The 17,356-nt window shown below is 43.8% G+C and overlaps 1 protein-coding gene across 1 annotated transcript; it reads right to left on the reverse strand.

Annotated features, from left to right (window-relative positions):
• Window positions 1-365: 365 nt before the first annotated feature.
• On the reverse strand, window positions 366-12,226 carry PROKR2 (prokineticin receptor 2). The gene is made up of 3 exons (XM_061125769.1): window positions 12,122-12,226; window positions 9,644-10,244; window positions 366-3,434 (listed from the first exon to the last, which is right to left on the reverse strand). Exons 2-3 carry the CDS (start codon window positions 10,099-10,101, stop codon window positions 2,738-2,740), a joined length of 1,155 nt encoding a protein of 384 aa, XP_060981752.1. The 5' UTR covers window positions 10,102-10,244; window positions 12,122-12,226; the 3' UTR covers window positions 366-2,737.
• Between the last annotated feature and the right edge of the window lie 5,130 nt (window positions 12,227-17,356).

Raw genomic sequence — 17,356 nt, forward strand, 5'->3', positions numbered from 1 at the left:
CATGTGTAACTTTTTCCTTCATAAGTCTGGAATTGGTTTTTACCCCTGAAAGGCCTGAAGTTATTTTTTAATTTCTTCAATTTGAGAATCAACTTATTATTGATGTTGGATGCTAAAAGAAAAATCTCTAATAGCTTCATCACAAAGCCATCCTTCTTTTATGCTGGCCAAGGAAATGGATCTGTCTTGCTAAACGAGATTAAATTTTCAATAGCCCCAAATATAAAATTATATATAAATATTTATATATCTCAGCACATTAAAAGTATCTTAAGCTTAGCATTAATTAGTCTCGAGAAGAAAAGGGTAAACACAAGTGCTATTCATTTATTACCTTAACACCAGTTAGATCAATGAACAGTCTCCATGTAAACAGCATTATTCATTAAACAAACAAGATGATTTTAAAATGAATGTTTTTTAAAATTTTTTTATTTTTAAAGAATGAAATGAAGGGGGAGCGTGAGTGTGAATGTGAACATGGAATAGTGGTTCTATGACTGATTTGCATGCATGAGTACTCTCCTGGGCTGCCAGCTTGAGAGATGTGACCAAGATGAGACTGGTTGCTGGTGTGAGCTACTATTGTTCTAAAAATGCTTTTAAGAACTTCCTTCTCTGTTTCAAGGTTTAACTGTTTAAATGGCTATTACTTCACTGATATCTAAATATACTAACACATAGAAGATTAGCAGAGAAAATGCTTTAATAGTGTGGTTAAGATTCCATATGATAATTATTTCATCTGATAACAATGTAACACTTTTATTCACTGGAAACTCACAAATCACACTGATATTTACAAAAGTTGTTTCCATTAAATTGAAATGAAGAGAGGTTAGTATGTTTTAATATAAAAAGGAAAAAGGGGGCTGAATTCTTTTGACAGATACAATTGTTAACAGCCTATTGTTAAAGAATCATATTATTAGGAGAAGAGTCAGGATAGGAGTAATAAATAAAAATGCAGTTATTACATTTGTGAAAATGTAGATAACCCCAAATATTTACTTGCTTGGCTTTAGAATAAATCATGTAGTTTTTAAAATATAAACAGTTTGGCTAGCCTAATGTTAAAGTGAGTTTACATTTTCTGAGGGTACAATAATTGGGCTGAAAGTGAGTCTGCTGTGTGGTGATAGAGGAAAATGTTGGTTGAAACAACACTGTTGGATAAAACACCAACGACTAATTAAATGCACATACACACATAAGCAAACAATTAAACAACACTTTAACTACAGAAATGTGGGAATTGTCCAAATGTGGGTCATTTGAGTCAATCCCAAATCAGTTCCCATTTGTATAGTCTCTGCTTCAAAATGAATCCAGAAGAAATGAGGACAAATATACACAATTACCACAGATATGTGATAATACAAACAGATTTAGGCAACTCTGGGGTATGTTGTTTGGCAACGTGCAGGGAAGATTGTCAAAACACTTTTATGATCACAGGGATACTGAAAGTCAGGGGAGGGGGTTACCGAGACTCTGAGGTTGAATCTTCCTGATTATAACCCAGGACAAGGATTTTTTTTTTCTCCTGATGTAGAGTTCAGAGATCTGCAAAGAGTTTAGGGCTCACTGGTTCATAGAATAAGGATGAAAAAGTGGGAGTATTTCTCCATAATAAGCCACAGTGGATGGGGTCCAAACAAACTGCTCAATGTCAGTTATCCATTCTCGTCACTTGTATAGCTGAAAATCACTTTCATAAACTATGACTTCAGTGGTCTCTCCCAACAGTCTTGTAAGGTAGTCTTGTTTTATTGAACAAAACTGAGATGCAGAGAGAATAAACATCTAGGTCACATGATTTAAAACTTGAACCCAGGTCTTTGAATTCCAAGTACAGCTCATCTTTGAAAGAGAGAGTGTGTTCTAGAAAAATGGCTCAGGCCTTAGCAAAATGGCCACACAGATTACGTTCATTGCCAGTGGCAAACTGCACCCCTTTCTCCTTGATACTGGAGTTTCTGAATCACTTACTTTAAGGTGTCAGGAACTGGATGTGTTCCTCATTTCAGGATTGTCTGTCTTCACCCAAAAGAATGATGAGCTTTCAAGGATCAGAGGAAAAGAAATTTTTTGGTTCTTTTCTTTGAAAGGACACCATTATAGATAACTAATGACCTGATTATGAGAAAAATTCTTTTCTGGCAACCAGAATCCAAGAGAATGTTCTAAGGAAATCATAAGATCTGAGTGAAAAAGCTCATTGGGATGGCGTGAACTGTCTCCCCATGAGGCTGTAAACCCCACACTGTAACTCATGCTTTTATCTCCATTGTTCTATATTCTGTTGGCTTTTGACTTTCCTGCACTGACTGGATACAGAATGAGGTAAGATGAAGTATGAATCTAGAAGACCAACTGCGGCCTCTGACACCTAAATATCTGGATATAACTCAATGACTCCAATGACTTCTGCCAATTCATTTTGCTATTTAAATATTTTTACACATAGCAGGTAATCAGTCAATGTCGGCTCCTGTTGCTCTTTAATCTCGCTGGTGTCGTTGTGCACAGTACGTTGAGCAGGTATCAGTAACTGTTAGCTGCTGTGGTTTGTGTCAAGCCGCACTGCATTTTATGATTTCCGAAGCATCCAGATCCTTGAGAGCAGCGAAGTGTAAAAACAGTTGCCCTTTCCCCATGCAGCCCGTGAACTTGGTTATTGATAAACTGCTCCAAGTACTGGCTTTTGGGTTTTCAATTGTGAAATACCAGTGGGTCACTTCAGCCTGATACAATCCACCTCCTCCGTGGCCGGCAGGCGGCTGGTTTTGAGGTCGAGGTCAGCACTGGACTTACTCCCACGGTGGGAGGGCCGCCGGTGGAGCAGCAGCATTTTCTTGAAGTACTTCATGGTGGTGTTCTTCACTGTCACGAAGCACACGGTGTTGATCATGCTGTTGCTCATGGCGATGCACTCCACAACGTAAAAGGCTGTGAGGTAATGCTTTTCCTTCACGAACACAGTGGGGAAGAAGTCGCGCACGATTGTGAAGCCATAGAAGGGCGCCCAGCACAGAACATAGGCCGTGAGGATACACATGAGTACCAGTACCGTCTTCCGGCGGCAGCGCAGCCGCTTCCGGATCTGCTCAGTCTGGAAACCCGGGACCGCTTTGAACCAGAGCTCCTGGGAGATCCTGGCATAGCACAGGGTCATGGTGACCACGGGGCCCAGGAATTCGATGCCAAAGACAAAGAGGAAGTAGGATTTATAGTAGAGCTGCTGGTCCACTGGCCAGACCTGGCCGCAGAAGATCTTTTTCTGGTTTTTGACAATGAAGAGGACGGTTTCCTTTGTGAAGTAGGCTGATGGGATGGAGATGAGAATGGATACCATCCAGACCAAAGCGATCAGGAAGGAGGCTGTTTGATAATTCATTCGTGGTTTCAAGGGGTGAACGATAGCGAGATATCTGGTGGGGGAGGGAAGCATCAGTAGCAATGATGTATGCTGATATATGCTTGTAATCATTATTAGTTTTTAGCTAACCCAAACACCCACAGTTAGCAGACAAAATGGCACAATGACTCCCCACGTACCTATTTTCCAGTGTCAACATACTTCATTTTATTTTAGCAACATCATTTGGCATTTGGAAGAGAGGAGAGGTTTAGTGGGAACAGCACAGGATTTGGGTCAAACAGATAGAATAAATCCTGGCTTTTAACCTGATTGGCTTTGGGGGTCTAGAGTGAATCAGTCTCTCTGAGATTCCTTTCCTCAAATGCAACATGGGATAAAATGACACCTACCTTGCAGGGCTGCTGTGAATATTAAATGCTACAATGTTTGTGAAATGCTTGGCATGTACTAGATATTCAATAAATACATGCGGTCTATCATGATTATAAATTCTATTGATATGAACTGACTTTCCAGGTTGCCATTCTGCCTAAGAATATAATTCTTTCAAAACTTTTCAATTCACATATCTCCTGGTGTAGAGGCAAAAGAAGGTCTGTGGACTAGGACTTTCTTTCTGCTGACACCCTCAGGTGTCATTCTGCATTACAGAGCTGGAGGGCAGGGGTGGTTTAGGGTGGAATCCGAGCAATCGAGTGAGATGTAAATGACTTGCCCAAGCTCAGTTGGTGCAGGGAATGGAATGTAGGCTCTTGATACAATTTACATCTACCTCCATGGGCTGTCTCAAGCTCAGATTAGAAGGTATGTAAAGTTGCCGTGACACCATCAAGCAGCATATAGCATAAGGCTTTTATCCTCTTTCCAATCAGCAACACTGCCTGGAAAAGAGGTTGGAGCCCCTAGTGGGAAATGAGCCCATTTATGTAGGTTGAACACCTCCTTTCTAGAGAAACCTAATAACACCTATTTAGATAATTTAGTGCCCTGGAATCATTCTTGTGCATTTTATGGGTCAAGAGGAAGAGGTGGTGGAGGAAGGTGGAGGAAGAAAAGAGGCATGAGGGGTTGGGAAGAAGCAATTCAGTCTTGGAGATGAACATATACCTCATACCTGGAGCTTGAGTCAGGTTATGACCAACAGCAGGAAGACACCCATAGTTTTCTATCTAGCCTTCCCTCGTGGCTCAGATGGTAAAGCATCTGCCTATAATGCGGGAGACCCAGGTTGGATCCCTGGATCGGGAAGAGCATCTGGAGAAGGAAATGGCAACCCACTCCAGTATTCTTGCCTGGAAAAGCCCATGGATGGAGGAGCGTGGTAGGCTACAGTCCATGGGTCGCAGAGAGTTGGACACTACTGAGTGACTTCACTTTCACTTTACACTTTTTGGTAACTAGACCCTTTGGTCACCTTTCCAAGTTTCTGACTTGACCAAGAAGGCCTTCTGGACTGCTATTTTTGTCTGTCCCTGGCAATAATCTGTCATGAGGTTGTTTTACCTGCTTTTGCCTTCCCCTTGCCCACCGGCAGCTCTGACCATAGACTTCAATTAGGAGATCTCATGGCAGTCTGGTACACCCCAGGTTGCAGCTTTCTGAAGACCTGAGATAAAACTGGATCTCATCCCAACCACTGGCTGCACCCTAGCTATATAAATTAATGAGCAGTGCTTGCTAGATTTCTTTACCCATCCACGGGTCCCAGTTTTTCTAAGTTAACCTGCACGAATTGCCTGGATAGTACAAGGCTCACAGGGCTGGAGATTGGGACAAGTGGGTTAGCTCATCCTTCACTGGGGCAGGGACATCTCACAATCATTGTCTCTCTGTGATGCTAAGTGTATCAGTTTCCTATTGCTGCTATAACAAATTACTACAAACTCAGTGGCTGAAACAAATTTATTATCTTATAGTTTTGAAGTCTTAAGTCTGACATGTATCTTACTGGGCTAACATCAAGGTGTTGGTAGGCCTGTGTTCCTTTCTGGAGGCTCTTAGGGAAAAATCTCATTTGTTTTTCCTTTAGGGCTGCCTGCATTACTTGGCTTATGATCCCCTCATATGTTGAAAGCCATCAATGATCAGTCAAGCCGTTCCCACAACACATCATCCTGACACTGATTTTTCTGCCTCCCTCTTGCCCATTTAAGGACTGTTGTGATTACACTGAGCCCACCCAGATAATCCAGTATAATGTCCTTATTTTATGATCAGCTAATTAGCAACCTTAATTCCTCCTAGGCATAACATGTTCTGGGGATTAAGATGTGGATATCTTGGGGGTCATTATTCTGCCTCCCATAGTGAGTCCAAAGTCCTTACATAATGCAGAACTAGTTCAGGACTTAATAACTCTCCCAATCTGATTCCAGCATGAAAAGTATCTCAGTAACCAATGCTAAAGAGAATTTCTACAGCCTTGCTTACTCTGCTGTCAACTCTTAAATTCTAATTCCTTTTCACTCAGTAACTTCTTCCTTATTCTATAGGATGCTCCAAAATTTAGAGCTTTGTTTTATGATTTATTGTCATCAACTAAATAAAATAAAGAACACTGCCTAGGCATTATTCAGAAGCCCTGAATTTTAGCTCTGTACCTAAATCCTCAGATAAATCACTTATGCCCCTGGGGCTTAGTTTCTTCATCTGTGAAAGGTAGACAAAAATAACTACAGATAACCTTTTTGAAAGGTTCCATTTGAGAAGGTAAATGTACATAAAGCATGCTGGAAGCTATAATACTTTGTTTAAACTCATCTTTTCCTATGACCCTTTCATTGGCAAGAGGGACATCTGTAAAGTCTTTGTTGCCATCTATCTGCTTGGCTGTTTCTTGAGGTCAACACTCTCCTTCTGGGGTCTCTGTGACTTCAAATAGCATCTCTTCTAGGCCCTCTGCACATGAACATTGCTCTTCTCCTGCTGTTGGTGTCAGGGTTTGTTCTGAGTATGATGTAGTCCCCGTGCCTACAGATACAAGCCAATTATTTAATATTAATGTCATCTCAACAAAAGTAAGAGTTTGGCCATCATCTATCTTTCTTATCATTTTGCCTTATTTTTCAATTGGTTTGAAACTGAGTAAGAAAGAGGGATGCTATTTATTAGTCATGAATTTTAAGAGTTGAAATTCCATATGTGCTTTGATATCTACAAAAAGTTTAGCTGTGAGTTTCTCTGTTTTCACCAGATGTATCCCTCCTCCTGGTGGGAAAGGCTCCTGTCTTGCTAGTTTCTCTATCAGTGGGAAAAAGTGCACCCCCAACCCACAACTAATGGGTTTCACTTCCCTGCCAGTTGGCAAAATCATTCAAACAAGCCAATCACATCCTCCCATGGGAGCTAAGGTCACCTCAGCCTCTTGTCACTGTAAAGCCTGCTGTCCACAGCCCCTGCTGGTTCATGCTATTCCTGAGTGCAACTTCCACATGGCACACATGGCCCTGCCTGGGGTGCAGCGATCTCCTCCCTCGGGCTGGGAGTATACGAGACCAACCAACTGCGGTCAGCCTCACTGTTCTAGCTTCAAGGGTTGTGTGTTCAGTCATCTACTACTATTGGAGCTATAGAGTCTTACCTTGATCAATGGAGTATAGGAGGTGGTCAGAATAGCACACTCAAATTACCACAACTTCCTTATGAAGTGTTCCCAGACTGCATCACCAACATAATCATCATGTCTTCCTCTGAGTTACTCTTAACTTATCAATAGATTATCCTAGTTTTTGTGTGGAAGTAAAGCTCCCAGAGGTCAAAGACTGTGTCTTCTACTACTTTATATTTCCACACACATAGGCTGGGCATAAAAATACAGTAGGATTCAGCAACCTGTGGATCTACCAGGTTGAAGCAGATGCTGTTGATGACCCCTTATATCCCTTGGCTTTTATGACTTCAGTGCATACCTGTTCACTCCCACCAGCTAACACCTGCATTTCTTTGTCAGAAGGTCTTCTCTGGCTTCCAGAGTACTCTTGGTAACCTGAACAGAATTTCCAGAGGCCCTCACAAATGACTTATGAGGTTTGGTATATAAATAGCTCAGCTCCTTCACCCAACCTCCCATTCCTGGGAGAACTCTGAGGTGTGATCTACACCAGCTCAAAGAGTTCTGTGGCAAGAATAAGCATCAGTTTCCCACAGTGGAAATTTGTTCAGTGACACAGCTTTTATTGACTGCCTTCCCTTGCTGCATTTCCCATCTCCCTGTAGGTGCTTCCTGGGTGCTACTTGCACATGAATCCTTGTCTCAGGGTCTATTTTGGGAGTAAACCAAACCAAGGCACAGGTTTGAGGCTCTTTGCTAAGCACAAAGGAAACATAAAGATAGAAGACGTGGTTATTGTGCTTAAAATACAGTGTCCTTTGGAAAAGACTGTGTCCCCATACATGAGACTGAAAGACAGATTGGCATCAGACTATAAAGACTACATACAAGGTGCTAGACTCAGGATTTGGCATGTATTCTATAGGCATTGAAACTTTTGGAGGTTTTGTAAGGAATGTAATATATTAGAAAGACTCTTCAATGGTGATATTCTGATGCTTATTATGGATGAATATGGATTTCAGGGGGCAGTCAGAATCTCCTGTAGCGGAAGAGACAAGTTAGAGGAGCATAGTGATGGTCCAGCCATGACTTGCCAAGAGATGAGGCTGGAGGGACTAGTGCCAGGACCTGGTGTAGGGCTGCATCTGGCAAAGGGGGTGTGTGGGTGGGGGTAGAACGGGGAGAAAAGCAAAGGATAATGGTAGTATTACCTGCTTGTGTGACTGGGAGATGGTGGAACTGCTGACAGAGCTGGAAGCTGACTGAGGCAGAGCTAGTTTGGGGTGGAAAAGGAACCACTCCTGTATTGTAACAGGATGTTTACTTCCTGAGAATCTCTAATATTAAAAAAAAAAGAAAGAAAAGCCCCCGCAACTACATTATAAAGACAAAGATTTCAATGGAACAAAGGGGGTGAGGACAGTGGTAACTCCCACTTGAGCAGACAACAGAGTCACTCAGGGAATTGGGTAAAATGCAGATGCTTAGCCAGGGGATTCCCATTCAGTAAGGCCCCAAGAATCTGACTTTGTATCATTGTATCAAACGTATTTCCCCTGGGGTATTTTGTGTAGTTGGTTGATAGGTAAGTTTCATAAACACTGGGTTCAGGGCTTGAGAGCCTCACAGTTGTGGTAACAAAATTGTTTTTTCCCTATAGGAATTAAGTTATAAAAAGGAAGAAGCCTCTTATATCTGCATGTGTATTTTATTATCATAAATGAAAAAATCAATGGGTTGATTAAAAAGGACAATGGACCTAAATAGCACTGAGAACTGGGAAAAACAAGTTGAAAGGTGATAAAAAGGAAAAAGATGATTAAAAATACATCATCAAAATGAGTTTCAGTATAACTCACAATGATGAACCAAGAAGATGTGACACGGATTGGCTTTTTAAAAAGAGCCACTGGTGGTTCAATGCTGGCCTACTACTGTTTACATAAATAAAACATGTGTCAAATTTGTCTGAAGCTGTAATTAGAAATTTTTCTTAATAAATTTACAACAGATTAAGGACTTCCAGAACATATCATGCAAATATATGCAAATAAGCAGAGGGATGTATGCAAAAAAGAAAGGCAAAAATGTCCTTCTCTCTTTTTTACAAGCAAACCAGGCAATAAACCCACTGTAAAATCAGCTTTGCATCAAAGTCACCAGAAACCAGAGTGCCTACTGTATTATTCCATTTTTGTGAAGTTAAAAAGTGGGTAAAATGAAACTATGACACTAGAAATCAGATTGATGGTTGCCTGGGGTGGGAGGATTGACTGGTAAGGAGCTCAAGGAAGCTTTCTAGGGGATGAAGATGTTCTATATCTTGATTTGGGTTGTGGTTACAAGAAAAACTTTGCACATGCTGCCTTGACTGGAAGCTGCCTTGTCTATAATGTAGCTAAGTAGTAACTTGCTTAAACCTGCTGCTTTTGCTTGTGTGTTGGAGAGGCTCATGGTTATATGACATGCCTGTATCTGAAGCAGATGTGGTATGTGGCGGCATGGCCGAGAGCTAGGGGTTCAGGAGACTCACTCTTGCCTACATTTGGGAGAATATGAGCCACAACTGAAGAAACCAACCCTCCTTTTGCCTCGATAGATCGGCAAACATTTGAATCTGGAGTAAAGCCAGCTGTTAGAGCTGAAGCGAGGAAAGAGGAGACCTGGGCCACCTCTATCATGTTTCCCGTGCCTGACATCCTCACCTGTCAATAGCAATGGCCAGCAGGGCGTTGGTGGAGACGTAGAGCGAGACGGTGCGCAGGTAGTTGATAGAGGCACAGAGCACATGGCCATGCTCCCAGGAGAGCTGGTGCACCACGTAGTAGTCCATCTCAAAGGGGCAGCAGATGATGGCTACCAGGAAGTCGGAGATGGCCAGGTTAGCAATAAGCAGGTTGGTGAGGTTGCGCAGCTTTTTATAGCGGGTGAGGGCAGTGATAAAGACAAAGTTGCCAATACCACAAGTCAGCATGATACCCACAAGTGCCACCCCGATAACGATCTTGGCTGCAAAGAAGGTCTGAGTCTTGGTCATATCCTCATCCTCATCCAGAGGGAGGTCATAATCACCATAACTGAAGTTGAAGGGGAGGGAGGAGGCATGTTCTTGGGGTATACTGAAGTTGGTTGGAAAACTAGCATTTCCATTCTGGGCTGCCATGGTGAAGCTTGCCAGTGAGCGGTGTGTGGGAGACTCCAGGGTCTGCAGACTCTGAGCTAGGGTCCAGACCTTCTGCTCTCATGAGGTCAGAGATCCTAGCACCCTGCCCACATCCTTGGGGAGTCAACATGCCATCCTCGATCCTGGAAGGAGACACAGCCAGTTGATAAGATACAAGGGAACACCTGGTAGCGTCTTCTCAGAGTCCCCCCAGGTGTAGGCAAACCAGATCCAGTGTCTACCCTCAGGCAGAACTGCTCATGGTACAGTGGGGAGGACACATGATACCTGGAAATTGGGAAACCCCCTACTGACTGGCTGTCAGGAGGGATTTGGGCATGGGTTGGTTTGGACTCCCCAGAGACACCCAAGAAGAATGTATATCTTTGCTTTTTGCCCAGGGGCCAAGACCAGTTTGACTGCCCAGTCACCCTCCCCTGCCCCCCAGGAAGCCTCCACAAGGGTCTTCCAGAAGTTTTCCCCAGCTGCTCAGGCAGCCGACTCAGGACACTATGGGAGTCACAGTGTTTTGCCAGCTGTGACCAGGGACAATGAAGCCAGAAGATATGGATACAGTAGGGTCTTTTCTCCAAAGCAGGGACTGCTTCCTCTCTGGGCCAGTTCACAGACTTGAAAATCACCGCTTTCACATGGACAGGCTGATTCATCTTGGGCCAGTGATTTATGCTCTCTGAATTCCAGTTTTTCTATAAACCAAAATCCTGATGCCTAGCCCAGGGCCTGACACAGAGGAGGGGCTGTTGAAGGAATGAATGAAGATCCCAACCAAGATTCTGCAGGTGGAGAAGCCTGTGGGTGGGAGGGAACTCTCCTGCTGCTTCCTGAGGCCATTTTAGAAAAAACCTGCTGTCTGCTTCCCTTCCCTGCCTCCACTCTTTTGATCTGCCCCCTCACCAGGCCCCCAGTTCCCCTTCCAGCCTTGACCGGGAGGCACCACATCTCCTTAAGGAGTCTGTGTCCTCTGAAAGTGGTGGCAGCTCCAAGATATTGCTTAACTGAAAACAGCCGCCCAAGGGGGTGGGGGTGTGGGAGTGGGGGGAGTGTCAGTGAGGATCCAGGAGGGCTTGAGGGCTGACATGTCCCTTATGGCCTAAGTTCTCTACATTCTTGGTGCCTCCAGATGCCCATAGGGGAGGAAATAAAGTTTCTGAAGTACTGAGCCCTCGGAAGATAGGGTACCGTTGGGTTCGAGGTGTCCGAGGCACTGGGAAAAGAATCCAGACCCAGCACCCACGGAACACCACCTCTCACCTGCCCACCCTCCGCCCCGCTCCCCGCGCTCATCCACCTTCCCCCACCTCCTAGCATACTGGGAAGGACTCCCAAAAGTGGGAGCCACGGGATGCTGGAGGCAAGAAGCGGAACAAACTGGACAGTAGGTTTGATTTGGTCCAGCCCTGTGAGAAGGTGGGGAGAAAGAAGGACAGAAACTGCTCCCCCCCATCCGCCCCCCCCCCCCGCCCCAAGACCCCCAGCACGGACAGCAGTCGCAGGATGGCCAGTACACTGCAACCTGCGGCGCGGCAGCCTGCTGTGTACCGGGCGAGGTTCAAGACCGCAGCTAAAGGTAGCTTCGTTTTGGATCGCCTCTGTGTCTCACCCAGCCCTCCGCAGGTTTTACTAAGGCGGCGTTCGGGAAGCTGGACTCGCGCTCTCTCGGATTCTACTTTCGGCTGCTCTTTGGTTCCGGTCCCGGGACCCGCGAGGAGACGGAGGGCAGCCAGGCTGGAGCCGGTCCACTCCCCATTACCTCGGGATGCTCTCCCTGCCCTGGACCAACCCGCTCAGGGAGCCTGGTCCTTCGTCTCCCTTATTAACCACTGTCTCTCATTAACCACAGTCGCCGGAGGCGCTGCCCTGGCAGGGGCGGGAATCAAGTCAGAAATTCAGGCTCGAGAAGCAAAGCATGTGAGGCCTCTAGGCGGGAAGAAAACTGGGAGTGGAGAGAGGAGCTGCGGAGAGGGGATTTTCCCAGAGACACTTCCCTTTTCCTGCTCACCTTCCCGAAGGCGCTCCCTGCCCACGCCCTCCTCTGCGGTTTGGTGCTCGCCCCGCGGCCCAGCGCTCCTTCGGTCCGCGGCCGCCCTGCCTAGCCCCAGCCTACCGCCCCCTGCCTGGTCATCTCCCGGCACTCACTCCTCTACTGCGAGCCAGCCAGGGCGCATTCGCAAGGCGGCAGCAGGCAAAGCGGCCCGAAACTCCCTGAGGAAGAAGCGGGCGTCTGAGCCCTCAGCCAGAGCGACGCCCCGCATCCCGCCACCGAAGCCCGGGACTGCGCCAAGCTCTGCACTTACCCGCTTCCGAGCTCTCCCCACCAGCGGTCTCGGGAAGCCGGACCTGCGCTTCGAAGGAGGTGTCCCTCTTCCTTCTCACCCAGCGCCCTTCCCAGGCGCGTCGTGGTCCCCGGGTTCCAGCCCGCGTTCCGCCAGCGCAGCTCTCCCTGGCTTCTGGGGCCCGGCTGGTGCGCCAGCTCCGCTCTGGGCTCCGCCCCAGGGTCCCCGCCTGTCTCAGCGCGGAGGCGGAGGGTGGCCTCTCGCCTCGCGCACCTGGTGCTCCCAGGATTCGGGACGCCCGAAGTTCTAGCCGCCTTGGCGGGGTCGGTCCCTCGAGGGGGTTTCCGAGCCCTCGTACCCCAGTGTGAATGGGACCTCAGTAGCCGTTTAGATATGAAGCAATTCTGGGGAACCCGCGAGGCCCTCTGTACCCCTGCGAGGCGCCCCACAGGGATCCTGTCTTCCTGGAGCCCAGTGACAGCATTCGCTCCTGCTGCATACCCTGATTACTTCTGGAGGAGCCCAGGGTGCATTCTATCGTTCGTTCTGGAAGCTGTGTGCTGGGGACACTGTGGAGTGCAGAATAGAGCTTTGGGGTTGTGGGGGAGGAGATTCCTCTGGAGGAAGCTGGAGACTCTAGGAGGCTTGCTCTGCTCAAAGCACCAACCCGAAGAACTCACTAAAAACTTCGATGCCCACAACTGCCAGAGACCTTGGTCATTCAAAACCATCCCAGTTGGGGTCCTCCTGTCTTTAAGGAGTCTCTTGAGTTCCTCACTTTGTTTACAACAGGTTCTGATTTTAGGCAACTCTTACGGTTTCTCTGGTCTTTGGTTTCCTTATACATTGAACGAAGGGATTAAACTCTCAGGACCTGCAACTGATGGCTGGTAGCTGCAGCCATCAGAGGGAATCTCTGGCTTTGCAGAATTGGAAATGGAAGCTGTGGCAGGAGACGGAAGGATTGAAGGTATTTCCTGCTGTTAAATCCTAGCCAATGATTATCGACAGTTTGGAATATGGACAGGTCAGGTCTTCCCATCTTTTCACAGAGTCTGGGATTTCAGAACTTTATAAATAGTCTCTTGGGTTAGTTAAAACAAAACAAAAGCCCTGTGTTGTCCAAAGAGAACATATTTCATAATGGATACAGTCCAATGGGATGCCAATTTCAAATTCCTGAATGGATGATTAAGAAAACTTTTGAGTTGCGACATTATGTGATTCTGCCTCTCACCTTATATAGAACTAACCCTACCCTCCTTCTTTTCTTTCATATTTTTTACTTTTTTTTTTCAAATTTATTAGAGTTGATATATAACATTGTGTAAGTTTAAGGTATACAGTGTGATGGTTTGATACCTGTATATGTTGTGAAATGATTACCAAAATAATGTTGATTAACACATCCATCACCTCACATAATTTGTTTTTTTTGGTGGTGAGACAGTTTAAAGTGGTCAACTTTCAACTCATCACCTTTCGAGTATATAATACAGTACTGTTAACTATAATCACCATGCTGTAATTAGATATCCAGAACTATGTTGATATTATAACTGCAAGTTTGTACCCTTCAACCAACAGCTCCCCGTTACCTCTCCAGCCCCTGGCAACCACCATTCTACAATATTCCGTCATATGTATCTCATCTGTTCATACATTCATGGACACTTAGCTTGTTTCCATGTCTAGGCTATTGTGAATAACACTGCAAAGAACATGGGGGTGAAGATATCTCTTCAAGGTAGCGGTTTTATATTCTTCTGATATATACCCAGAAGTGGGATTGCTGGATCATATGGCAGTTCTATTTTTAATTTTTTGAGGAACTTTCACAACTTTTTTCATAGTGGTTGCACCAATTTACATTCTAACCAACACTGCACAGGATTCTCTTTTCTCTATAACCTTGCCAAAACTTGCTATCTTTTGTCTTTTTGATAATAGCCATTCTAACAGGTATGAGGTAATATCTTACTGTGGTTTTGATTTTCATTTCTCTGATGATTAGATGAAGCATCTTTTCATGTACTTGCTGTCCATTTGTATGTCTTCTTTGAAAAAAAATGCCTAATCAGCCCTCTGACCTTTAAAAAATCAGATTATTATTGTTGCTATTGAGTTGTATGAATTCCTTATACATTTTGGATATTAACCCCTTATTTGGAAGATGATTTGCAAATATTTTCTCCTATCCCATTAGGATGCTTCTTCATTCTGTTGACTGTTTCTGTTGATATGCAGAAGTTTTTAGTTTGATATAACCCCACTTGTTTATTTTTGTTTTTATTGAGCATGCTTTTAAGGTTATGTTTTAAAAATGGTCACCAAGACCAATGTCATGGAAAATTTTCCCTGTTTTCCTCTAGGAGTTTGACAATTTCAGGGCTTACATTCAAGTCTTTAATATATTTCAAATTAATTTTTGTGAGTGACGTATCTAGGGATCCAATTTCATCCTCTTGTTTGTGAATATCCAGTTTTCCCAACACTATTTATTGAAATGACTATCTTTTCCCCATTGAGTATTATTGGCTACCTTGTCAAATATGAGTTATGTGTATGTACATGGGTTTAATTATGGGCTCTGCATTCTATTCCATTAGACTGTGTGTCTGCTTTTATGCTAGTACTATACTATTTTGTTTATTATGCTATGCTAAGTCACTTCATTGTGTCTGACTCTTTGCAACCCCTCGGACTGCAGCCCACCAGGCTCCTCTGTCCATGGGATTCTCCAGGCAAGAATGCTGGCATGGGTCGCCATTTCCTTCTGCATGTTTATTATAGCTTTGCAGTATTATTGAAAACCAAGAAGTATCATGCCTCCAGCTTTTTTCTTATTTTTTCAGGATTTATTTGGCTATTCCAGGTCTTTTGTGATTCCATATGAATTTTAGGATTTAAAAAAATTCTTCTTTAAATTTGTAGTAGAATTCACCAGCAAAAGCATCCTGTCCTGAGCTTTTCTTTGGTGGAAGGCTTTTGATTATTATTTCAATCTCCTTAGTCACTATGATCTGCTCAGTTTGTCTATTTCTTTATGACTCAATCTTGGTAGATTGTATGTATGTTTCTAGAAATTTATCAGTTTCTTCTATTAATGGATTATCCAATTCATTGTTATAGTAACCTTAGGGTTCTTTGTATTTCCATGGTACCAGTTGTAATGTCTCTTCGGCCATTTACACTTTTATGAGTCCTTTCTTTTTTTCCTTACTTAGACTAGCTAAAGTTTTCTCAGTTTTTTTTTTTTTTTTCATTTATTTTTATTAGTTGGAGGCTAATTACTTTACAATATTGTAGTGGTTGTTGTCATACATTGACATGAATCAGCCATGGATTTACATGTATTCCCCATCCCAATCCCCCCTCCCACCTCCCTCTCTACCCGATCCCTCTGGGTCTTCCCAGTGCACCAGGTCCGCGCACTTGTCTCATGCATCCAAACTGGGCTGGTGATCTGTTTCACCCTAGATAGTATACATGTTTCGATGCTGTTCTCTTGAAACATCCCACCCTTGCCTTCTCCCACAGAGTCCAAAAGTCTGTTCTGTATATCTGTGTCTCTTTTTCTGTTTTGCATATAGGGTTATCATTACCATCTTTCTAAATTCCCCATATATGTGTTAGTATACTGTAATGGTCTTTGTGTTTCTGGCTTACTTCACTCTGTATAATGGGCTCCAGTTTCATCCATCTCATTAGAACTGATTCAAATGAATTCTTTTTAATGGCTGAGTAATATTCCATGGTGTATATGTACCACAGCTTCTTTATCCATTCGTCTGCTGATGGGCATCTAGGTTGCTTCCATGTCCTGGCTATTATAAACAGTGCTGCGATGAAATTGGGGTGCATGTGTCTCTTTCAGATGTGGTTTCCTCAGTATGTATGCCCAGAAGTGGGATTGCTGGGTCATACGGCAGTTCTATTTCCAGTTTTTTAAGAAATCTCCATACTGTTCTTCATAGCAGCTGTACTAGTTTGCATTCCCACCAACAGTGTAAGAGGGTTTCCTTTTCTCCACACCCTCTCCAGCATTTATTGCTTGTAGACTTTTGGATAGCAGCCATCCTGACTGGCGTGTAATGGTACCTCATTGTGGTTTTGATTTGCATTTCTCTGATAATGAGTGATATTGAGCATCTTTTCATCTTTTTTTAGCCATCTGTATGTCTTCTTTGGAGAAATGTCTGTTTAGTTCTTTGGCCCATTTTTTGATTGGGTCATTTATTTTTCTGGAGTTGAGCTTCAGGAGTTGCTTGTATATTTTTGAGATTAATCCTTTGTCTGTTTCTTCATTTGCTATTATTTTCTCCCAATCTGAGGGCTGTCTTTTCACCTTGCTTATAGTTTCCTTTGTTGTGCAAAAGCTTTTAAGTTTCATTAGGTCCCATTTGTTTATTTTTGCTTTTGTTTCTAATATTCTGGGATGTGGGTCATAGAGGATCCTGCTGTGATTTATGTTAGAGAGTGTTTTGCCTATGTTCTCCTCTAGGAGTTTTATAGTTTCTGGTCTTACATTTAGATCTTTAATCCATTTTGAGTTTATTTTTGTGTATGGTGTTAGAAAGTGTTCTAGTTTCATTCTTTTACAGGTGGTTGACCAGTTTTCCCAGCACCACTTGTTGAAGAGGTTGTCTTTTTTCCATTGTATATCCTTGCCTCCTTTGTCGAAGATAAGGTGTCCATAGGTTCGTGGATTTATCTCTGGGCTTTCTATTCTGTTCCATTGATCTATATTTCTGTCTTTGTGCCAGTACCATACTGTCTTGATGACTGTGGCTTTGTAGTAGAGTCTGAAGTCAGGCAGGTTGATTCCTCCAGTTCCATTCTTCTTTCTCAAGATTACTTTGGCTATTCAAGGTTTTTTGTATTTCCATACAAATTGTGAAATTATTTGGTCTAGTTCTGTGAAAAATACCGTTGGTAGCTTGATAGGGATTGCATTGAAT

Source organism: Dama dama, chromosome 23, assembly GCF_033118175.1.
Source record: "Dama dama isolate Ldn47 chromosome 23, ASM3311817v1, whole genome shotgun sequence".
NCBI lineage: Eukaryota > Metazoa > Chordata > Mammalia > Artiodactyla > Cervidae > Dama > Dama dama.

Excerpts from the sequence above, each read along its gene's own strand:
- PROKR2 (XM_061125769.1), bottom strand. The coding sequence starts at position 10,101 with ATGGCAGCCCAGAATGGAAATGCTAGTTTTCCAACCAACTTCAGTATA. Across the intron at positions 3,435-9,643 it reads CTGGCCATTGCTATTGACAG|ATATCTCGCTATCGTTCACC; the intron begins GTGAGGATGTCA and ends CTCCCCCACCAG.